The 25,340-nt window shown below is 37.4% G+C and overlaps 1 protein-coding gene across 1 annotated transcript in view; it reads right to left on the bottom strand.

The window, feature by feature from the left end:
* Nucleotides 1-25,340, bottom strand: part of tmem184a (transmembrane protein 184a) — a 41,251-nt gene that overhangs the window by 11,079 nt on the left and 4,832 nt on the right. Inside the window, exons 2-5 of the mRNA XM_062049957.1 lie at nt 23,623-23,851; nt 10,056-10,221; nt 7,261-7,351; nt 4,066-4,141 (exon numbers count right to left, since the gene is read on the bottom strand). Of these exons, the coding sequence (XP_061905941.1) occupies nt 4,066-4,141; nt 7,261-7,351; nt 10,056-10,221; nt 23,623-23,832 (543 nt within the window). The 5' untranslated portion in view covers nt 23,833-23,851. The remainder of the gene's footprint in view (nt 1-4,065; nt 4,142-7,260; nt 7,352-10,055; nt 10,222-23,622; nt 23,852-25,340) is intronic.

Raw genomic sequence — 25,340 nt, 5'->3', positions numbered from 1 at the left:
GGAGCTGGAGGCCACGCCCCCTCCAGCTCAATGCGGACCTGAGACTGAGTGGGGACAGCCTGTTCTCACGTCCGCTTTCCCACAATATAAACAGCTCGCCTAACGAATTCAAACGAATGGAAACAAGAATTTCGGTTCATCCAGGACAGTTCGAAGGGGAAGGTGTATGTTGCCTGTAAATATGTAGAACAGACTTCTCCATTGTACACGGGGGCCGAAATGATATACTCATCATGAACGGAGAAGTTAAACAGGACAATACTGCCATCTAATGGATAGCCACCGGAACACTGAAATTCAAGTATTTCTTTTATGTAAATAAAATAAATAAATATATATATATATATATAGCTAGAATTCACTGAAAGTCAAATATTTCATACATATACATATACATATATATACATATATATATATATATATGAAATACTCGAGTTGGTGAATTCTAGCTGTAAATAACCATCACCATGTTTTTGTGATGTGTAATGTCTATTGTTCAAATGTACGGCAGTGAAAATGAATTTCCCCAAGGGGACCAATAAACCTAAATCTAATCTAATCTTCTTGTCTTGCGCTCCTATTTTGGTGGCTTTTTCTCTTTTTTTGGTATTTTCCTGTAGCAGTTTCATGTCTTCCTTTGAGCGATATTTCCCGCATCTGCTTTGTTTTAGCAATCAAGAATATTTCAGTTGTTTTTATCCTTCTTTGTGGGGACATTGTCGATTGTCATGTCATGTTCGGATGTACATTCTGGACGCCGTCTTTGCTCCACAGTAAGTCTTTGCTGTCGTCCAGCATTCTGTTTTTTTTGTTTACTTCGTAGCCAGTTCAGTTTTAGTTTCGTTCTGCATAGCCTTCCCTAAGCTTCTATGCCTTTTCTTATATATATATTCATCTAATTATGTTCAATGATGTGCATGATCAAGGTATTCTGTTATTCCATTTGACTAATCAGAGGTGGGGCCACTAATTGTGTTCTGTGATATAGTTTTTCTGCAGGCTGATAACAGCAATCGCTCAGTGAGGGTCATAGAGGAATTTTCGCCCCGCATAACAACATTGGGGTTTTCGCTTATATCTGTAGTAGAGTTTTTTAAGGAAGCGGCCTAGGTCAGAAATCTGTATGGTCCAGGGTTCTAAAACCCTGGAAGGGGGGTATGTGGCGGAATTTCTGACCTTTTGTACCATATTTTGTGTCTGTCAAACTCCGGAAAGAGAGCGAGGTCGAAAAGCATTAAGGAGGACACGACAGTCGTGGAATTTCTGCTCGTTTCTCTTTTTTCTATTCTGTACCATTGGGAGAGCATATGTGGGTTAGAGTTGAACGTATGGTCGGCCTGACCATTGTACAAAATGTTTTGATTGTTTGTTATGACTAAGGGATTCAAGGAAGTTGCAGAATAAACAGGTCCAAAACAACTGGACCTTGACCCACCGGGGAGACAGATAAATAACCAAGTAGACCAAGTCTATGTGTGATTCGCATGATTCTCGATTCATCCCGTTGTCTGTTTGCATGGCAATTCAATCCAACCTTGTACCATTTGATTATGAGTAAATAAAACTTTTGTACTAAATTCACTTTTGTTGCTGTTTAAGATTCGGACATTCCACCACAGGGCACTTACCGTTTCTTTATTTTTGGTTTAAGCATTAGTCACCTTTTTACCTTCACACTGCCTCCCGCTGTTTCCGACATCTACAAAGCAATTAGCTACCTGCTGCCACTTACTGATATGGAAGAGTATTACACGGTTACTCTGCCGAGCTCTAGACAGCACCGACACTCAACAACAACACATTTGCCGACTATAATTACTGGCTTGCAAAAAATATTTTTAACCCAAATAGGTGAAATTAGATAATCTCCCACGACACAGCAGACTGTATTTCGCGGCACACTAGAAAACACTGGAATACGGAACAGCAGCTCACATCTTTTGACGCCCACCTTATTGCATAATGAGTCCTTAATTAGAAGGGGAAAAAAATCCCAAGGATGGTTTGAGTAGACAGATGTCGGCCGGGTCGGGTCAGGAGTGCAGGGGAAGTAGCAATAACGGGTAAATTCTATAAGAGAGTCTGCGCTTGTCCTTTGGCCTGCTCTGACGCCAGCAAAGAAAAACACGTTTTGCATGATAGTGTCTGACAAGCGTGACATTCAGGGGGACACAGTGCACGTCCAGAAGTCAACGGTGTGCCTGCCGCCTCAAATTAATTGAGAGAGAGGGTGCATGCTTTTGTGCAGAGTGTCTTTATTCAACAGCTTTAACATTTAATTTATTCACTTGCGGCCACTTTGTTAGCTCCTTTTATCGCAGGTATATTTTACAAAGAAGGGAATCAAACAGTCCAGTGACTTGGGAAGAAAGTACACATGCATTAAGAGTTAGTGTTCTATGTTGCTTAGCGCAATGGCAACCTGCTGGCATTTTCCATTAAAACATGACTAAATCAATTTTTCATGATCAATTCCCAGCTTGAAACAACCCTAAAGCCCTTACTTTTTTATGACACGGTTTGCACTTTTGAGTTCCCAGCAATAATTTGCTGGTGGCAACTATTGACAGGCCAGATTTGTCACGTTCTCCCGAGTATTCATTAGGAGCAAAGCTGCTATTCTGTGACTTGCAGTACAATCCCTCCTATCCAAAGCTCAGCATCTAAAATTGATGAATATCTGATTTATTTAAGCTCATGAAAATTGTTAATCACAGGACATATTTTATCTATTGCATCTAAGGTTCTTGCACTGTTTAAGTCGATTTAACTGTAGTATTTATTAGAGCAGACCTGGGCAATTATTTAGACTCGGGGGCCAAATGTAGAGAAAAAAATGTGTCTGGGGGCCGGTATATCTATTTTTAGGAAAACTAATACAAAACCTCACAATAAAGTCTGATTGAATGCTAAAAATGTTATGACAGACCGCTTTAAAAACGGAATGGAATTTTAAATTTTTCTATGAAGGATAAAGTGAGTTTCTTACAAGTATCATCCCTGCAGGACGAGGAATAGCTAAACATGCTTCACTACACACCGTAGGAGGATAAAATAGCTCACCGGCGTCACAATATAAACAAATGCCATGGATGGATCTACACCTGACATCCACTGTAATGATACCAACTACAAGAGCGTATCCCATCGATACTACTATGATCACATCAATATTTTTTATCGTCACAAAATCTTTTTTCTTTTTAAATTCATATTATGTTTATAAACTCAGGAAATACACACAAGGACTTAAATTAGGACTTATGTATGATCCTGTAACTAACTTAGACAAACTTTAATGATCCACAAGAAAAATTTAAAAACTGCTTGGTATCGGATCGATACCTAAATTTGTGGTACCATCCAAAACTAATGTGAAGTATCCAAACAACAACAGAATAAGTGATTATTACATTTGAACAGAAGTGTAGATAGAACATGTTACAATGGAAAATAACCAGATATTTACAGTAAATGACCAAGTGGATTAATAATACATTTTTACAGCTTGTTCTTTATAGTGTTGACAAAATAATAGAATGGGGAATGACACAATTTGTTACTGCATATGTCAGCAGACTGATTAGGAGCCTTTGTTTACTTACTTACTACTAAAAGACAAGTTGTCTAGTATGTTCACTATTTTATTTAAGGACAAAATTGGAATAAGAAACATATGTTTAATGTACCCTAAGATTTTTTGTTAAAATAAAGCCAATAATGCCATTTTTTGTGGTCCCATTTATGTAGAAAAGTTATAAAAAATATTCAAATACATTTTTGGAACCGGTACCAAAATATTGGTATCGATATGTAATGCATGCCCTTAATTTAACAATTTTGCAGTCTAAACCACAAATGTGTCAATATAAAACAACTATCAAATAATTTTAGTTGCATCTTACTTACACATACAAAGTCTCCAAGGCGTATTAAAAATATCCATGTGCATATGTAGTTTTTTTCTGGCGCTTTAACGCAATTTATCTAATTTATATTCTCTTAAACGGAATGACCCCATATTTCACGCTGTTTCGGTCGAAGGAGTGACAATCTGCAACTCACCTGTTTACAAAATCGTAAGAATCCGATGGAGTAGCTCATTCCGCCCAGACAGCAGGTACCATACAGGCAGCTCGATCTGCGCAGAGAAGAGGAGAAACATTCAAGTCAGTCTTCAGTCACAGGTCCCTTGATATGCAAAAGTGACTTTTGAATGACGTTTTTACAGTAATGTGTGTCCCGAGAGCACCGAATGGGACAAGAATGTATACTCGGTTCATTTTTGGCACAGAATAGTGTACAAAATACCATACCATACCAACTTTATTTATAAAGCCCTTTAAAAACAACCACAGTTGAAGAACAAAGGGCTGTACACCACAAAGAAATAGAGGCAAAGGACAGACTAAAAAATAAAATTTAAAACATTGAAAAAGCAAATACAAACTAGAGCGCTATTTTGATTTTTGGGGTTTGGTTTTTTGACTAAAGTGTTGTGTCACCGTTTTTCTATGTGTGTGTCAAATTTGGTGAGTTTTGAAGCATGTTAAGGGGGTCAAAGTAGTGCGCAAAGCTGCGGAAGAATAATAATAATAATAATAATAATAATAATAATAATAATAATAAACCTTACAAATTCAATAGGTCCTTTCGTCCCATTGCAAAAGGACTCCCTTTGGGATTCCTTTGACAATGGGCCGTGCGGGCCCTAATTAAAGCTGCAAGCAGCGATGGACGGGACCGACTTTGAGGGCTCATAAAATCCAAACTGGAGCAGTAATTAAAACTCTTTCATCAACTTTTAATCAGAAAGGTTCAATCTCTCTCCTGTGCTAATTTGAAGCCGACACGACAAATGCGCTCAGAGGAGATAATGTTTGAAAAAAGGTGACTGTTTTTACACAATTTATGTTTTGAAGGGGGAATTGCAAACTTCCTGTTGATTTTTGCTGGGGGTTGTCAGTGTATGAAATATAGGTCTAAGGGAGACCTACATAGATGTTTTTGTTTCATGTCTCTACGACATTCCTACTGGGAGTTACAGGCAGTTTTGTCTGTGTTTTCTTCCTAGGGGGTGCTAGAGCGCAATTTTGAGTTTTGGGGTTTGGTTTTTTGATTAGATCGCAACTTTCGCCAGTCCTGATGTGTGTGTCCAATTTGGTGAGTTTTGAAGCATGTTAAGGGGGTCAAATTACAGCTCAAAGAGGCGGCGGTATAATAATAAAACGCTAGAAATACAATGGGCCCTCTGTCCCAAAGGGACTCGGTCCCTAATTATCCTAAGAACAATTTGTTAGATAAAAAGCAATTAAAAAGTTAAAAACAGTTAAAAAAGTTAAAAACAGTTTAAAGTCTCATGCTGGGTTAAAAGCCAGTGAATAAAAATGGGTTTTAAGAAGGGTCTTAAAAGTAGCATAATACATTAAAATGCTTAGCTTTTGTGTTCATTTTTGAATGAAATCTGCCGGCAAACCGTTCTTAAATACTGTAAGTACAATTCTCGCATCAAAAGGTAATAAATAGATATGATCTACTACATCATACTTGCCATGGTTCCTTTTTAGGAAAGTGGAACAATGCAGGTAAGTGAAACTGTAATACTATGAACAGGTAAATGATTGTTTTATTTTTACTGCACTTCCTTATTGGCTGAAGTACAGCATTAGACTATGTATCTGAACAATGATAGCGAACAGCTTGTATCTGGTCTACTTGTCTACTTTGTAGACCACAGCAAACGTTACTCAGATTGCAAAGATTGTAATAAATCCATTAGAAGAAGACCGCCTGCCGTTTCCTTAAACTTGGACACACACACCTATACCTTAGGTCATTCTGAGCCAGTACTTTCTAGAAGTTATCTCATCCTGTGAGAAGCCTCCGTTTTACTAATGATTTGCAATGTTGCAAAAATGTGTAGAATAAAAATTTAAATACAACATTTCTGTCAACAAAGATTTGCGTCAGCCTTTGATAGTAGGCTAATATAGCTAATATAAACACATCATGATAAGACTTATACAAGGCTTTTCATTTTTTGCGGCTCCAGACAGATTTTCTTTTTGTATTCTTGGTCCAATATGGCCCTTTCAACATTTTGGGTTGCCGACCCCTGCCATAGACTCTATTTAGATCAGGGGTCACCAACCTTTTTGAAACCAAGAGCTACTTCTTGGGTACTGATTAATGCGAAGGGCTACCAGTTTGATACACACTTAAATAAATTGCCAGAAATAGCCAATTTGCTCAATTTACCTTTAACTCTATGTTATTATTAATAATTAATGATATTTACACTTAATTGAACGGTTTAAAAGAGGAGAAAACACGAAAAAAATGACAATTAAATTTTGAAACATAGTTTATCTTCAATTTCGACTCTTTAAAATTCAAAATTCAACCGAAAAGAAGAAGAGAAAAACTTAAAAAAATAATTTATGGAACATCATTAGTAATTTTTCCTGATTAAGATTAATTTTAATGACATGTTTTAAATAGGTTAAAATCCAATCTGCACTTTGTTAGAATATATAACAAATTGGACCAAGCTATATTTCTAACAAAGACAAATCATTATTTCTTCTAGATTTTCCAGAACAAAAATTTTAAAAGAAATTCAAAAGACTTTGAAATAAGATTTAAATTTGATTCTACAGATTTTCTAGATTTGCCAGAATAATATTTTTGAATTTTAATCATAATAAGTTTGAAGAAATATTTCACAAATATCCTTCGTCGAAAAAACAGAAGCTAAAATGAAGAATTCAATTAATATGTATTTATTATTCTTTACAATAAAAAAAAAAAAAAATATTTGAACATTGATTTAAATTGTCAGGAAAGAAGAGGAAGGAATTTAAAAGGTAAAAAGGTATATGTGTTTAAAAATCCTAAAATCATTTTTAAGGTTGTATTTTTTCTCTAAAATTGTCTTTCTGAAAGTTATAAGAAGCAAAGTAAAAAAAATTAATGAATTTATTTAAACAAGTGAAGACCAAGTTTTTAAAATATTTTCTTGGATTTTCAAATTCTATTTGAGTTTTGTCTCTCTTAGAATTAAAAATGTCGGGCAAAGCGAGACCAGCTTGGTAGTAAATAAATAACATTTAAAAAATAGAGGCAGCTCACTGGTAAGTGCTGCTATTTGAGCTATTTTTAGAACAGGCCGGCGGGCTACTCATCTGGTCCTTACGGGCTACCTGGTGCCCGCGGGCACCGCATTGGTGACCCCTGATTTAGATCATGCAGAATACTCACTGTATTGGCTTCCCTCGGATCTCGGACATAATTGCACTCTCTCCTCCCAGGTACTCAAAGGACAGACTCAGGAAATTATAAATGACGAATGCTGCAACAAAAAAAAGGACATTTTCCCTTTATATTACCAATTAATTAACTCCACATTGTCCAATGCATGCCAGTCATTTAAAAAAAGTGCAGACTAAGTTCCCAGCCCCTTTAACTAGAACTTCATTTAAAAAAAAAGGCCAATCCAACTTCCGCGCGATAAAGGATAATTAGTGCGACATTATGGAACAATAAATGTTTCGCTTCTTACATTAAGAAGCTTGCAAAGGTTGTGTGTCTTGGAAATCCCTTCCTAATCCTTTGTTGCTATTTAAAGGAGGGATTAAACGAAGCTAATGCAGATGGTGTCCAGTCGAGGGAGGAAAGGGCTGGCTGCGTGGGATTCCCTTCCTCCTGCCTCTTGATGTGACCCCCGCCATCAATCAGCCACTAAATTGGCCTGCAAAGTTGAAACTAATCTGCTCAATTATATATATATATACTGTATTTTGTCAGGCGTTCCAAAATGCAGAATTACAATTACAACCGAGCAAGAATTGAAACAATAAATCCAAGGCATTCTGGTGGAAAACAGTTCATGCCTTTCTGACACTGTCAATCAAAACTCAGTATTATTATCTTTGAGGCGGAATTTAAGCGTTGGAACTTGTGTACCTCAAGTTGAGGCTGTAACTCAAAGATGTCAAACATCTTTATATGTGGCCCGCAAAGGCATGGAAATAATATGCGTCAATAAAGTACTTTATCGTTTCTTACTAAATGTATTTGTTTTTTCCATTTTTAACCGCATGACATTGCATACCTTTTAAACTTTAATATTATCCAATATAGCAAAAAATATAGTCATACTTTCCAAAACCTTTTATTTTGTTAAAATATTTACATTTCTGCTTGACTTAGAGCAGGTTATCCATCAAATTGTACACTGTAAAAATGACAATTAAGTTAAAAAGTTAAAGTACTAATGATTGTCACACACACACACTAGGTGTGGCGAAATTATTCTCCGCATTTGACCCATCACCCTTGATCACCCCGTGGGAGGTGAGGGGAGCAGTGAGCAGCAGCGGTGGCCGCGCCCGGGAATCATTTTTGGTGATTTAACCCCCAATTCCAACCCTTGATGCTGAGTGCCAAGCAGGGAGGTAATTTTTATAGTCTTTGGTATGACTCACAACCTACCGATCTCAGGGCGGATACTCTAACCAAAATACATTTTACTGTAAAATGGAAAAAACTTTACGGGAAATTATGTCGACTGAGCTGCCAGTATTATTACTGTAAGAAGGTTATTATTTTTACTGTTAATGATAAAACAGTATCACAGTTTTTTTAAGGGTAAAAAATTGGCAGTTGCCAGAATAAAATTAAAACGATGGTAAAGTTTTTCAATTTACAGTAATATGTTGCAAAAAACACTGTACATTTTATAGTAAAATTCTAGTGATTAAGTTGCTAGTTTTTTACTGTAAAAAATTGATTTTTTTTTTACACTGTACGTAAAAAATATGGTAACACTTTAGTATGTGGAACATATTCACCGTTAATTAGTTGCTTATTAACATGCATAACATGCATATAGCATGTTATGCATGCATGCATATAACATTTAACATGCATATAACGTGCATATAGCATGCATAACATGCATATAACATGCATAACATGCATATATGCATAACATTTTTACTGCAAAAAAATAGATGTTTTTTTTTACAGTGTACGTAAAAAATATGGTAACACTTTAGTATGGGGAACATACTCACAGTTAATTAGGTTTAGCAACTGTTATGTAAAAGAAAAGGGGTAGGATTAAATAAGCTCGGCTTCTTCCTACTCCTTTTCGAACACGTTGAAAAGAGAAACTGGAAATTGTGATGCATCATGTTGTATGCTTGCATGTTCGAAATAAACTCAAACTCAATTAGTTGCTTATTAGCATGCAAATTAGTAACATATTGGCTCTTAATTAGTCATTATTAAGTACTCATTAATGCCTTATTCTGCATGGCCTTATTATACAACCAGTAAGCCATTAACTAAGAGTCTTCCCTCAATAACCTCAGAATTATTGCTTATTAGTAACCCTAACCCTAATATGTTCCTCTAGTGTCCAAATAACTCTAAATTAAGTCTTTGTTACTTAGAGCAGTGGTCCCCAACCACCGGGCCGCGGACCGGTATTGGTACCGGGCCGCACAAGAAATAAAAAATAAAAAAATATAAAAAATGTATTTTATTTTTTATTAAATCAACATAAAAAACACAATTTATATATTATATATCAATATAGATCAATACAGTCTGCAGGGATACAGTCCGTAAGCACACATAATTGTATTTCTTTCTGAAATTTAAAAAAATAAAATAAAATAAAATAAAAAATACCCCCCCACCCCCGGTCCGTGGGACAAATTTTCAAGCGTTGACCGGTCCGCGGCTACAAAAAGGTTGGGGACCACTGACTTAGAATATGTTCCCCATACTAAAGTGTTAGCAAAATATATATAATAATCAAATGCATAGGCAAAATGTGTTTGACAACCCTGCTGCTGTAACTGAATAAGGTCTATTGGTTAAAGTGAAAAAAAACCCAAAGCCCTCTTCATGCAGTATCAGCTTTCAATCAACATGACAACCTCGACTGGTTTGGCGAGTTCCTTTTATTTCTCCCCCTGGCAAATGTTGAAATCCGAGTGGGGTGGGGGGGGTGATGCTCAGACCGTCCTCCACGGTGCACGTACCTTCATAGCAGTCTCGGACCGAGTCGAAGTACACGTAGTACTGGTTGTTGCTGATGAACAGCAGGCTGAGCCAGGAGTCGAAGGCGTAAATGGGCACGATGAGGAGGATTCGGATGATGTAGCGCTGCTCGTTGGGGACGGTGTAGGAGCGCAGGTGTGTGTAGATCTGTTGGCACATCACAAATCCAATATCAAAGTTGGCAAACAAGACGTAACAGGGTTACAGCCGCATGGGAATCAAAACAACAGACTGCTGTTGTGATAGTCTGTATTTATCAAAAGTATGCAGAGTATCTTCTTGCACATTAATAATCCGCTTGGTCAGTGCAGCCTGGCTGTGATTAATTGCTGGAAATCTATTCCTTTCTGTGTAAATAGCTGCCAGCGCAAACACAATGACAGACATTCAGATGAGAATAAATAATACATTTTTCACACTGCTTTGTGCAGATAAATGGATTTATTTGAATGGGAAAATACAATTGCAATCTCTTCCAAGTTCAACGATTTATTGTTTGGCCTGCACATTATGACACAAGCAGCGACTGTATTTGCTCCACAGCACATTTTCCAACATCTACAATGAAAAACACACAAACTAACATTACATAGTTGGTTATTAATGTATTTGTTCAAATGGGATATGGTGGCTTGTGGAATGACCCCGGAGATGTAGAGACGGCAGGCGATGTGCAGGTAAAGTACACTATATTGCCAAAAGTATTTGGCCACCCATCTAAATGATCAGAATCAGGTGTCCTAATCACTTGGCCCGGCCACAGGTGTATAAAACCAAGCACTTAGGCATGGAGACTGTTTCTACAAACATCTGTGAAAGAATGGACTGTCATAGGATGCCACCTGTGCAACAAATCCAGTCGTGAAATTTCATCGCTCCTAAATATTCCAAAGTCAACTGTGGGCTTTATTATAAGAAAAGTGAAGAGTTTGGGAACAACAGCAACTCAGCCACCAAGTGGTAGGCCACGTAAACTGACAGAGAGGGGTCAGCAGATGCTGAAGCAGACTTTCTGCACAGGCAGTTGCTACAGAGCTCCAAACTTCATGTGACTTTCCAATTAGCCCGCGTACAGTACGCAGAGAGCTTCATGGAATGGGTTTCCATGGCCGAGCAGCTGCATCTAAGCCATGCATCACCAAGTCCACTCTAGGGCAGTGGAGCTGCGTTCTCTGGAGTGATGAATCATGCTTTTCCATCCGGCAATCTGATGGACCAGTCTGGGTTTGGAGGTTGCCAGGAGGACGGTACATTTCGGACTGCATCATGCGGAGTGTGAAATTTGGTGGAGGAGGAATTATGGTGTGGGGTTGTTTTTCAGGAGTCGGGCTTTGCCCATTAGTTCCAGTGAAAGGAACTTTGAATGCTCCAGGATACCAAAACATTTTGGACAATTCCATGCTCCCAACATGGTGGGAACAGTTTGGAGCGGGCCCCTTCCTCTTCCAACATGACTGTGCACCAGTGCACAAAGCAAGGTCCATAAAGACATAGATGACAGAGTCTGGTGTGGATGAACTTGACTGGCCTGCACAGAGTCCTGACCTGAACCTGATAGAACTCCTTTGGGATGAATTAGAACGGAGACTGAGAGCCAGGCCTTCTCCACCAACATCAGTGTGTGACCTCACCAATGCGCTTTTGGAAGAATGGTGGACAATTCCTATAAACACACTTCGCAACCTTGTGGACAGCCTTCCCAGAAGAGTTGACGCTGTAATAGCTGCAAAAGGTGGACCCACATCATATTGAACCCGATGGGTTAGGAATGGAATGGCACTTCAAGTTCATATGTGAGTCAAGGCAGGTGGCCAAATACTTTTGGCAATTCTAAAACCATTATCTAATTATGGAAAAAGCATGAAGCACCAGCGTGGCTGCAGCAGTGGACCACGGTTGAGTACGTGAAGTACAGAAGCAAAATGTACCGGACGTAGTAAAGCTAAGCACAAAACAACCATAATCACAAGAAATAAACAAGCAATGAATTAAAGCAGCTGCTGGTGTAAGTATTCGCCTGACGAGTAATCAGGGACAGGTGAGTCTTCTGATCACTAAACAGAAGATGGCACTCTAAACATAAGAAACGTAACTGCAGGTACTAGGACGACAGGGAATGCAAAAAAACACAAATACTGAAATAAACTGCAACAAAAAACAGTGCAATTAACAGTGCAATATATTTTCATAACATGGTCACTAGTGCCTCGTTTCTCTTGTTATCTTCTTATTTTTACTGTTATATTTTTATTCTTATTGTTGCTTGTTATTGTCATATTTTCTATTTTATTTCCATTTATACCCCCATTATTTATTTTTTACTTGTTAATTGGATCTCAATTCTGTACACTGCTGCTGAAATTGTAATTTTCCTGAGGGAACTAACTAACTAACTAACTAACTAACTAACTAACTAACTAACTAACTAACTAACTAACTAACTAACTAACTAACTAACTAACTAACTAACTATCTATCCCAAAACTGTCATGCCTTAGTTTGAGTACTATTCTTTGAAGCGTTTTTGACTTTTCTACAATTGCAAATGGCCTTTTCAGTGACTAAAACAGACTTTTTGGAAAGCCTTGCTGGGAAAGAATGCATGCCTGGCCATTCGGGCTGCACGATTAACCGACATTGAATCGACATCGAGGTATTAATCAGTTTTTCCTCTGCCGTCACCGGTATTTGAGTGACAGCTATGTTTGCCAATCAGAATTGTCGAATTCGTCTCTCGCTTCAAACAGGGAGAAAGGCATCTCTCTATGTGCATGGCTTTCAGCACCTGAGCGCGTTTATTTAACAGTAGAATTAACTCAATGCAGTGAACCCTCTTTTCAGTCGTTCACAATCTTTGTCCCGGTGGGCGGAGAGCGAGAACGCTCGCTTACACACAAAGGAGGCACAGACAGCCACTCGAGTCAAGACTCGCCAAGTGCCGCGATGTGACAAAAATGAGGAGGAACAAAATATGATTACACAGCCAAATGTCTTGCTGTGTTAATATATCAGCTTCAAAATTGGATGGCAATGTTGTCCCATCGACACGGACCAACGAGCGAGAATGTCGTGATCGTGTGATGGCAATAAACAAAAAGACAACGTCCGACCTAGTTTTTCCAGCTAGGAAAAAATGCACTTTAATATTTATTTAAGTCAAGCCTAGGCAATTATTTTGATTCCAGTGGCCAAATCTGGGGGCCGGTACATCTGATTTTTAGGAACACTAATACAAAACCTCACAATAATGTCTGAATGCTAAAAACTAGGGGTGTCCGATAATGGCTTTTTTGCCGATATCCGATATTCCGATATTGTCCAACTCTTAATTACCGATATCAACCGATACCGATATATACAGTCGTGGAATTAACACATTTTAATGCCTAATTTGGACAACCAAGTATGGTGAAGATAAGGTCCTTTTTTAAAAAATTAATAAAATAAGATAAATACATTGAAAACATTTTCTTGAATAAAAAAGAAAGTGAAACAATATAAAAAAAGTTACATAGAAACTAGTAATGAATGAAAATGAGTCAAATTAACTGTTAAAGGTTAGTACTGTTAGTGGACCAGCAGCACGCACAATCATGTGTGCTTACGGACTGTATCCCTTGCAGACTGTATTGATATATATTGATGTATAATGTAGGAACCAGAATATTAATAACAGAAAGAAACAACCCCTATGTGTGAATGAGTGTAAATGGGGTTGGTGCATTAATCGTAAGTGTATCTTGTGTTTGTTATGTTGATTTAATTAAAAAAAAAAATTAAAAAAAAAAAAAAATACCGATAATAAAAAAACTGATACAGATAATTTCCGATATTACATTTTAAAGCATTTATCGGCCGATAATATCGGACATCTCTACTAAAAACGTTATGACAAACCGCTTTAAAAATGTAATGTAATTTAAAATTTTTTTTAACTGAATGAGACACCCAGAATGTACATGAAAATAAATTATGTGGGCTTTACAATCTTAACTATGAACGATAAAACACTGAATGGTGACAACATATGAACGTCACACCCCCTCTTCATCGACATATTTCACAATCAAGCGAAACGCAACAAAAATGCAACAAACACGGCAAAACATGAATGCGAAGGGTAAAAAAAAACCCACCTACAATCTGATATACAGTATCTGATACATCACTAAGCTTTAGAACTTTGTTGTAAAAATCTCCGTCCGCGTCTGTCCCTGACACCCGCATTTTAGGGCTGGCAGCTCTGGAAACACTCTGTGGAAACGCTCCCCACCCACACTGCTTGGTGCCTCGTCTGAGTTGCTGTGACTTACATTACCATAGTAACTAATTAGATTACCATAGTAACTAATTAGATTACCATAGTAACTAGTATATCATGCAAAAGCGCAGACTCCAACCATTGAAATACTTTGTATAGTTCAAGACTTATGGTCATTTGAAAACATCACTGCACATCATAAAGGCAGCTACACTTTCCATCTTAATTATCTAAAACAATTATTTGGGAATGTCCGGCGGGCCGCATGTGGCCCCCGGGCCTTAATTTGCCAAGGTCTGTCCTACAGAAACCATATTAAAACAAAAATATATTTCCTCCACCCCCATCTTTTTCTATTTTCATACATTTTTGAAAAAGCTCCAAGGAGCCACTAGGGCGGCGCTAAAGAGCCGCAGGTTGCAGACCCCAGTTTTAAAGTGTTTGGATTTGCAGCTGTCTGCAGAAAGAGAAAAAAGCACGTCCGCGATGTTGTGTATTCTTCTGGAAAACACTTTTTAGCCCATTAGTTCATGCTTAATTAGTTCACTAATGAGCCGTAATAATTACCACCATCTTGACTGTGTGAGACTTGAATTTTATATTTTCGTAATTAAAAAAGAGCGAGTAAACACACATGCACAGAAGACCAAACAAGAGAGACAAGCTCCTGGTTGTTTTGTTGCAGTGCTTCTCTTACGGGCAAAATACGGCCCGCGGGCCACATGTGGCCCATTAAGATTTTCAATCCGGCCCGCCGGACGTTCGACTTAATTTTTTTTAGACCTTTAACATCAAAACTGTCGCCGCCATTATAATGTGCAGTGCTGTTTTTAAATGACCGTAAGTCTTGAACTATAGAAAGAATTTCAATGGTCGAAATCTGTGCTTTTGCGTGTTATAGGAGTTATTACGGTAATCTACGTCACGGCAGCTCAGACCAGGAACAAAGCAGAGTGGGCGGGGTTTGTTTTCAGAGCAGCCAGCCCAAAACGCACATGTCAGAAACAGATGCGGAAGCAGATTTTTACTTTGCATTCACATTTTGCTGTTTGTTGCATTTTTGTTGTGTTTTGCTTGATTGTAAAAGATACACAACTATGGAGGAGCTGGTCTGAGAAGTAAAAGATGTTCATATGTTGTTAATATTCAGTGTTTTATTGCTCATATTTAATATTGTAAATCCCACTTACTTTATTTTCATGTACATTTTGGGTGTCCCATTCAGTAAAAAACTGTACAATTCAAATCCGTATTTTTGAGGTGGTTTGTCATGACGTTTTCGGACGTTGTGACTTTACGTCTTAGTGTTCCTGAAAAAAAGGGACCCAAACACGCATACTGTACAGCAGATTTTTTTTTTTTTACAGCTAAATGTGTATATATCATTTATACACACATACAGTTTGGCCCCCGAGACACAATTTTCTGTCAATGTGGCCCCCGAGTCAAAATATTTGACCAGCTCTGCTGGGCACAAACCTTCTTAATTGTTAGAAATCCCACTGTTTGTATCAAGTTTCAAGTTTATTATTCTTCGGTCAATCGTCAACAAAATAAACAAACAGTTGTACATTCATAAATTGAAAATGAAAACGTTGCAGATCGAAAGGGTTTAGGCTGAAGTTGAACACTTATTGCGCCTAACCCTATAAACAATGTCAAGTACAAAATAAACTTCCGAAAATTATTAAATGTCCTTTGTACAACATATTTTAAATACACATTATACATAACATAAACACAATTCAATTATATACACAGTAAAGGCATGTGAAATATCCTTGTAGACATGTTAAACCTTTGTACCAATTTATAGACTATATACAAACAATTGTACTTCCATTATTATTTATAACCCACATTTAGTATTTGAATTAACATTGATCATAGTATTAACTACTGTGTTGATTCAAGAGTGATATATTTTTTCAAGACATCAGTCTTAAAGGGTTTTTTAAATGTGTGAATAGAACTGGAACATTTTAAGGAATTATCCAAATGTATAAAAAACATGATTCTCTCATGAGAGTATTTGGCGAGCGCCGTTTTGTCCTACAAATTTTGGCGGTGCTTGAACTCACCGTAGTATATTTACATGTATAACTTTCTTCAACGCTGCCACATAAATACATTTTATGCCACGCCTTCTTTGTCTCATTTTGTCCACCAAACGTTTTATGCTGTGCGTGAATGCACAAAGGTGAACTTTGTTGATGTTATTGACTTGTTGGAGTGCTTATCAAGCATATTTTGTACCGTATTTTTCGGACTGTAAGTCGCAGTTTTTTTCATAGTTTGGCCGGGGGTGCGACTTATACTCAGGAGCGACTTATGTGTGAAATTATAAACACATTACTGTAAAATATCAAATAATATTATTTATCTCATTCACGTAAGAGACTAGACGTATAAGATTTCATGGGATTTAGCGATTAGGAGTGACAGATTGTTTGGTAAACGTATAGCATGTTCTATATGTTATAGTTATTTGAATGACTCTTACCATAATATGTTACATTAACATACCAGGCACGTTCTCAGTTGGTTATTTATGCCTCATATAACGTACACTTATTCAGCCTGTTGTTCACTATTCTTTATTTATTTTAAATTGCCTTTCAAATGTCTATTCTTGGTGTTGGATTTTATCAAATAAATCTCCCCCAAAAATGCGACTTATACTCGAGTGCGACGTATATATGTTTTTTTCCTTCTTTATTATGCATTTTCGGCCGGTGCGACGTATACTCCGGAGCGACTTATAATCCCAAAAATATGGTATATATATCATTTATACACACATACAGTTTGGCCCCCGAGACACATTTTTCTGTCAATGTGGCCCCCGAGTCAAAATATTTGCCCAGCTCTGCTGTAGAACAACATGACACAAACCTTCCTAATTGTTAGAAATCCCACTGTTTGTATAAAAAAACATGATTCTCTGATGAGAGTATTTGGCGAGCGCCGTTTTGACCTACTAATTTTGGCGGTGCTTGAACTCACCGTAGTTTGTTTACATGTATAACTTTCTTCAACGCTGCCACAGAAAGACATATTTTTGCCACTCCCTCTTCGTGTCATTTTGTCCACCAAACATTTTATGCTGTGCGCATACTTGCCAACCCTCCCGTTTTTACCGGGAGACTCCCGGTATTCAGCGCCTCTCCCGATAACCTCCCGGCAGAAATTTTCTCCCGACAAACTCCCGGTATTCAGCCGGAGCTGGAGGCCACGCCCCCTCCAGCTCAATGCAGACCTGAGTGGGGACAGCCTGTTCTCAAGTCTGCTTTCCCACAATATAAACAGCTTGCCTGCCCAATGACGTCATAACTGTAGAATGATCGAGGGCGAGTTCTTGGTTTCTTATGCGGGTTTATTGTTAGGCAGTTTCATTAACGTCCTCCCAGCGCGGTAACAACACACAACAACAGCAGACACGTTTAGTCTACCGTAAAGCAGTTCTTCTGCCGTAAACAGCAATGTTGTGACACTCTTAAACAGGACAATACTGCCATCTACTGGATAGCCTCCAGAACACTGAAATTCAAGTATTTCTTTTATTTATATGTATAATAAATATATATATATATATATATATAGCTAGAATTCACTGAAAGTCAAGTATTTCATATATATATATATATATATGAAATACTTGAGTTGGTGAATTCTAGCTTAAATAACCACGCCCCCCACCCCCACCCCCCGGTATCGGAGGTCTCAAGGTTGGCAAGTATGGCTGTGCGTGAATGCACAAAGGTGAACTTTGTTTATGTTATTGACTTGTTGGAGTGCTTATCAAGCATATTTAGTAAGTGCATGACTGTCTTCTGTGTATTTAATTTATATCTGCATTTCTCATTACACAATATTGGCTGCATTTCTCATAGTTGTTTGTGTGCCACGTTGTTGCAGACCACAGCAAACGTAACCCAGCTTGCATAGATTGCTATAAATCCATTCGAAGGAGACAGCCTGCCGCTTCCTTTAACTTGGACACACACATCTATACCTTTGGCTATTCTGAGCCAGTCATTTAGAGGAGTTATCTCACCCTCTAAGAAGCCTGAGTTTTACTAATGTTATCCAATGTTGTAAAAATGTGTAGAATAAATATTACATTTAAACATTTCTGTCAACGTAGATTTGTGTCAGCCTGCGACACATAGTCATTTTGATAGTAGGCTAATATAGACACGTACATCATGTGTTCACTTATATAAGGCTTTTATATTTTTTTGCGTCCAGTATGGCTCTTTCAACATTTTGGGTTGCCGACCCCGGCTTTAAAAGTAGAGCGTATAAAACCTTGAAAAGTAAATAAGAATTTCAACCTTGCTTGGTGCACCGCCTCTCCCGATGTCAAGACTGATAGCTGAGCTTGTTGAGTCAATGATGAAACCATGATCGGGGTTTCCCACACATTCATTTATTTGTGGCGGCCCGCCACGAAAGAATTACGTCCGCCACAAATTAAAAAAAAAAAAAAAATTAAAAAAAATATATAATTTTTTTTTTTTTTTTTTGGGTTCTCTCCAGCTTCTCAGGCAAATCATATAGTTGATGTAGATGCCCATATCGGCTGTTCAGATTTACTTTACAAAAGAGAAGTGTAGGATACTTCTCTTGTTGCCTTATTTGTATTTGACTTTATTAAATGTATTTATATTAGAAACACAACATGTGTATATAACAAAGGGTGCAACGTCTGCAGGCAGTAGGAAACACATGGTTAAGTGTAGGGAGTAAAACTGATGGCAGTCTAAAGTTCAAGATTTTTGGAGCTCTTTGTTCAGTGGATCAGATGTTTGATGAAGCTCTGTGTCTATCTACCACCACTACTGTTTCCTGTTTATTTGTTACTGACTGTGGCAGGACACCTCTGCCTCTGTTTCACTTTATGTTGCTGGTAAATAATATGGTTGTAGTAGTAGGCTAAAGTTAAATTATTTAGTATGCACTAATTAAAGGGGCAGAGCTTTGAGACATTTTAGCTTTTATATTTTATAAGATATATTTCTTGTAAGAACCACAATTAATAAATATATTTCAGTGAATAACGTATTGTTCAAATCTGTATATAAATATGTACATAAAGTGTTGTAATTATATTGTAAAATGGATGGATGGATGGACGTTTAAAACAAAACTGTTATTATTAATTAGTAAGTATACATTTTTTGAGCCTTTTTAGAGAAAATCAAATCATTGTAGTAAATTATGCAAATTACTCGATGATGTCATGATGACCCTGCCCATAGTCACGCCCCCACCGCCACAGGTATTTTGGCAGTTTATGGGAAACACTGCATGATGATAAGCTATCAGCACACAGTGGGACATATGCACATATAGAAATATGCTTTGTTATCTGACTCTTCTTTTTATTTTTACACTTAATAAAGCGCCAAGCTGTTCAAACAGTGACCACGTACAGTGGTGTAGTGAATGGAGAATGAGCCGGGCCATGCACTGTAACTCCTGGTTACAGCGGAGCGTGGCCTCAAACATTGAGCTCGGAAAAGGTAAAGAGTGAGGTAATAAACCTTTATGGATTTAACAATTGCTCTTGGTCCTCTGGCGAGGGCGGTGACGCCGGCGGTGCGTGCAGCGTGTCATTTCCCAGCCATCTTTAATTACACCTTACATTATGATATATTATTATGTGGGGCACTCTCCTGATGTGGATATGAACCGTCATAGAAACATCACACGATCTAAAATGTCAGGAAACACGTGCCTTAATATTTCTTACATAAACTGTGTTGTTTATTTGCCTTGGTTTTTTTCAGAATGACAGCCGTAATGCAATGGCAGCGAGGAAAATGACCATAGAACAGGGAAAGGAACTAATTGCAAGTAAAGTGATACCTGTCCAGGCTGCTCGGTACAAAAGTCCTAAAGCGACCAACAAAGAGGATGATTTTGATAGTTACTAAGGACAAAAGAATATTAACACCAAGGTGGGTATTGGTATCAAATTGGCACTTTTGTTTCTTGTCTGTTCATTAAGCAAAAAACTCGCTTTTTTCTCAAAGAGTTCCTGTGAGCGCCACATCCCTCCTAATTTGTCGGGTGCAAACAGCACATCTCTCTCTCTCGACTGCTAACATAATCACACTTTGTCCCTGCCTGTTTACTAGCTTTATTTGTGTTGTTTATTTGACATTTTTATATTTACAGTTTTGTTGTGTTCTGGCTTTATATGAGCCATATTATTTGTATCTGTGTGTTTATATATGTTTATCTTATTCCATTTTAAATTGTAAAGGGTGATACGTGAGTTCACTTCCTGTTGTCGAGCTTATCGATCACTTTGTGCATAAACAGCACAGACGGTATTGTTTATACATGTTTAGATTGGGGAATGACATTTCGTAATGGGGAAATGCGTTGTTTACATGTTAGCATTTAAGCTAGCGAGCAAGCTAGCACCAATCCGTCTGCATCAATTTGCATTTATGAATGACAGTTTTTCGACCATTTTAATTTAATACTGTAATACTGATTGTCAGAAGTTTTAGTTATTATTAATACCGTTTATTTGTAGTTCAAACACCCGCAGCTGCAGAAACCGATGCAAAAGAGTGACTGCTCTTACTATATATATTAAATATGTTTGTATGTATGTATATACTGTATGTGTATAAAAAAAACTTAACCACCTTAATTTTCATTTATCGTCGGTTAATTGACTTATTGAACATTGGCTCAGGCCTATCTATATGTGTAAAGACATGATATAAATATACATATATATATATATATACATACATATATACATACATATATATATATATACATTTAATATCATGTCTTTACATATATACATGTACAAATATATATACAGTATATTATATATATACACATATATAACTATATATATATATATATATATATATACATATGTAAAGACATGATATAAAAGTATATGTGTATATATATATATATATATATATATATATTTGTATATGTATATATATGTAAAGACATTATATTAAATGTATATATATATATATACACACACATATATATATATATATATATATATATATATATATATATATATATATATATATATATATATATATATATATATATATATATATATATATATTTGTATATGTATATGAATGTAAAGACATGATATATATGTGTGTATATAAGTGTATATATTTTTAATCATATTTATTTTTATATTGGTTTTATATTTATTTATTTTTTTGTTTTTATTCAGTCATTGGTGGAGCTAAGGATAATATTTGAATATTGTTTTTAATATTGTTGTGCAGAACTTTGGTAACATTTTTGTTGTTTAAATGTGCTATATAAATAAAGTGGATTGGATTGGATTATATGCATTTAAGGACTGTCAAATAATTAAAATATTTAACCAAGATTAATCACATTTCCATAATTAACTCAACATTAATCATGATTAATCGCAGATGGATATAATTAATAAGATTCACAATATTATGTCAGACCCACTCGACATCCGTTGCTTTCGGTCTCCCCTAGAGGGGGGGGGGGTTACCCACATATGCGGTCCTCTCCAAGGTTTCTCATAGTCATTCACCGACGTCCCACTGGGGTGAGTTTTTCCTTGCCCGTATGTGGGCTCTGTACCGAGGATGTCGTTGTGGCTTGTACAGCCCTTTGAGACACTTGTGATTTAGGGCTATATAAATAAACATTGATTGATTGATTGATTGATAAGATAATGTTCAAGTTTTAACACCATGACTGGACAAATAATTTGCTTAAATTAAATTTGGGTTAAATATTATGCTTTTTTGAACAGCTCAAAACAAAAAGGACAAACGCTTTTAACAAAAAACAAACGTGCGTTGGTGTCTTGACAGATTTTGTTAAGAATTCAGAATTTGTATTCCTGCTTTAGGAGCCCTTACTTTTAGAGTAGGAGCTAAACTTCCATGTTTAGATATCAGTTTCACACATTAATAACAACACTATGTGCATTGTTGCGATCATGCTTTTATTGTTAATGTAATCTGTGATATTTCTACCTGAATAAATGCTTCTGATATTCTGTACATTACATGTCGTACAAGTTAATGGTCTCCATATTGCTCTTTGGCAATGTTTTAACCTTCTCTATTTATTAACAAAATGTAATATTCAGCCTGCTAATTATTCTGTAATTGAGAACTCGACCAGAACATGTTATAAAAATAATTTACACAATATTTTCAGCAAACAAGAACCCCCATCCCCCACGTACTTGAATTTTTTAGATGCAAATATCACAGATTAACATTAAAAAATATATTTGACAAAGCATGATCAGCACCTTAACTGTATTCTAAACACATAAGTGAAACTGAGCACCACCCACCTCTGAACGACCCGCAAAGCAGGCTTTTGCTGCAGCGATGTTGCCTCATTTCACAGCAAAAAATAGTCCTCTTTAGTTGGGAGAACAATTTGCCATTGCTTTTGAAGCCGATATTTACATAATGTTTCCCCCTCTAGGCACGGCCCGATGGTCAAAAAGAACTCATGTGCGTTACTCGGTCGTTAATAAAATGAGTGCTGTTACTCTCAGGTCCTCTCTGTTTGTATTTTCACACTTTGCACTATTTTGTTATGCTTTATTAAGCAATTTTCAGATATTCCCTATTTTTTCACCTTCATTCAAAGGGGTCATTGTTAACGGTTTGTTATTTTAGAATTGTGTTTACATCGACTGTTTGGGTGTTTTTCATGGTTGTGTTGACATTTCCTTTCCGTCTTGATAGCTGAGAGGATTATAATCAGATGAAGGTTACATTTGAAATAAAAAATCTATTTTAATTTAATATAGTTTCCTGCTGGTCCATATTTCCATAGGTCATAAAAAAGATCAATGGTTATCGAACAATATAAAACACTTAACAGTACAGGCCGAACGTTTGGACAAAACCTTCTCATTTCACTGCGTTTTCTTTATTTTCATGACTATTTACATTGTAGATTGTCACTGAGGGCGTCAAAACTATGAATGAACACATGTGGAGTCATGTACTTAACAAAAAAGGGTGAAATAACTGAAAACATGTTTTATATTCTAGTTTCTCGATGAGCTTTCAAGAGGTAGTCATCTGAAATGGTTTTCACTTCACAGGTGTCATAGTTTTGATGCCTTCAGTGACAATCTATGATGTAAATAGTCATGAAAATAAAGAAAACGCATTGAAATGTGAAGGTATATCATGATACAGTTTTCAGCCATATCGCCCAACCCTGTACTAAACACAAATGAGCTTCCTGGATAAGCTTACCTGATGGCAGGTGATAAGCAAGGCGGACCACACAAAGATACCGGAGAGGCCGCGGGCGGGCAGCGTGTTTAGGAACATCTGGTCATGCACGATGGTGCCATTGCCCGTGCGAAGGATGGTCATGTTGGAGATGTCTGCTGTGTCCGGAAGTATGGGCGCGGTCAGGTGGACAATGGAGGTGTTCTCTAATGAAAGGCCCATGTCCTCCATGGTGATGCTCACCTGTTAGCTAGAAATAGAGGTGGTCAATACATTCTGTATGGTATAAGATGACTGATATTGTCACCTGTACATTATATGACATATTTTAAAAGCAAACTTTTCCACTAGCAAGAAGAAAATGACCCCTGTGGAGCCCATCAAGATCCAGGGCCGGGAGGTGGCAGTACAAGTACCTGGGAGTCCATTTGAACAGCAGACTGGACTAGTAGGACAACAGCAAAGCTGTATACAAGAAGGGCATGAGCAGACTCTTTTTCCTGAGTAAGCTTAGGTCCTATAATGTGTGCAGCAAGCTGTTGGAGATCTTTTTCCAGTCTGTTGTGGCCAATGCCCTGTACTTTGCAGCGGTTTGTTGGGGGAGCAGCACCAGCAAAAGGGACTTAAAGGCCTACTGAAATGAATTTTTTTTATTTAAACGGGGATAGCAGATCCATTCTATGTGTCATACTTGATCATTTTGCGATATTGCCATATTTTTGCTGAAAGGATGTAGTATAAAACAACGACGATAAAGTTCGCAACTTTTGGTCGATGATAAAAAAAAGCCTTGCCTATACCGGAAGTAGCGTGACGTCACAGGAGCTAGTATTCCTCACAATTCCCCGTGGTTTACAATGGAGCGAGAGAGATTCGGACCGAGAAAGCGACGATTACCCCTTTAATTTGAGCGAGGATGAAATATTCGTGGATGAGGAACGTTAGAGTGAAGAACTAGAGAGGCAGTGCAGGGTGTATCTTTTTTCGCTCTGACCGTAACTTAGGTACAAGGTCTCATTGGATTCCACACACTCTCCTTTTTCTATTGTGGATCACGGATTTGTATTTTAAACCACCTCGGATACTATATCCTCTTGAAAATGAGAGCCGAGAACGCGAAATGGACATTCACAGTGACTTTTATCTCCACGACAATACATCAGCGAAGCTCTTTAGCTACTGAGCTAACGTGATAGCATCTGGCTCCAATGCAGATAGAAACAAAATAAATGAACCCCTGACTGGAAGGATAGACAGAAGATCAACAATACTATTAAACCATGGACATGTAACTACACGGTTAATAATTCTCAGCCTGGCAAAGCTTAACAATGCTGTTGCTAACGACGCTGAAGCTAACTTAGCAACCGGACCTCACAGAGCTATGATAAAAACATTAGCGCTCCACCTACGCCAGCCAGCCCTCATCTGCTCATCAACACCCGTGCTCACCTGCGTTCCAGCGATCGACGAAGGACTTCACCCGATCACAGATGCGGTGGCGGCTAGCATCGGCTAGCGCATCTGCTATCCAAGTAAGTACTCCTTGATGTGTTGCTACAGCCAGCCGCTAATACACCGATCCCACCTACAACTTTCTTCTTTGCAATCTCCATTGTTCATTAAACAAATTGCAAAAGATTCACCAACACAGATGTCCAGAATACTGTGGAATTGTTCGATGAAAACAGAGCTTTTTGTATGGTGACACATTGGGTACGAATACTTCTGTTGCCGTC

The sequence above is a fragment of the Entelurus aequoreus genome, linkage group LG06, assembly GCF_033978785.1.
Source record: "Entelurus aequoreus isolate RoL-2023_Sb linkage group LG06, RoL_Eaeq_v1.1, whole genome shotgun sequence".
Lineage (NCBI taxonomy): Eukaryota > Metazoa > Chordata > Actinopteri > Syngnathiformes > Syngnathidae > Entelurus > Entelurus aequoreus.
This window is presented reverse-complemented; position numbering and strand designations above follow the sequence as displayed.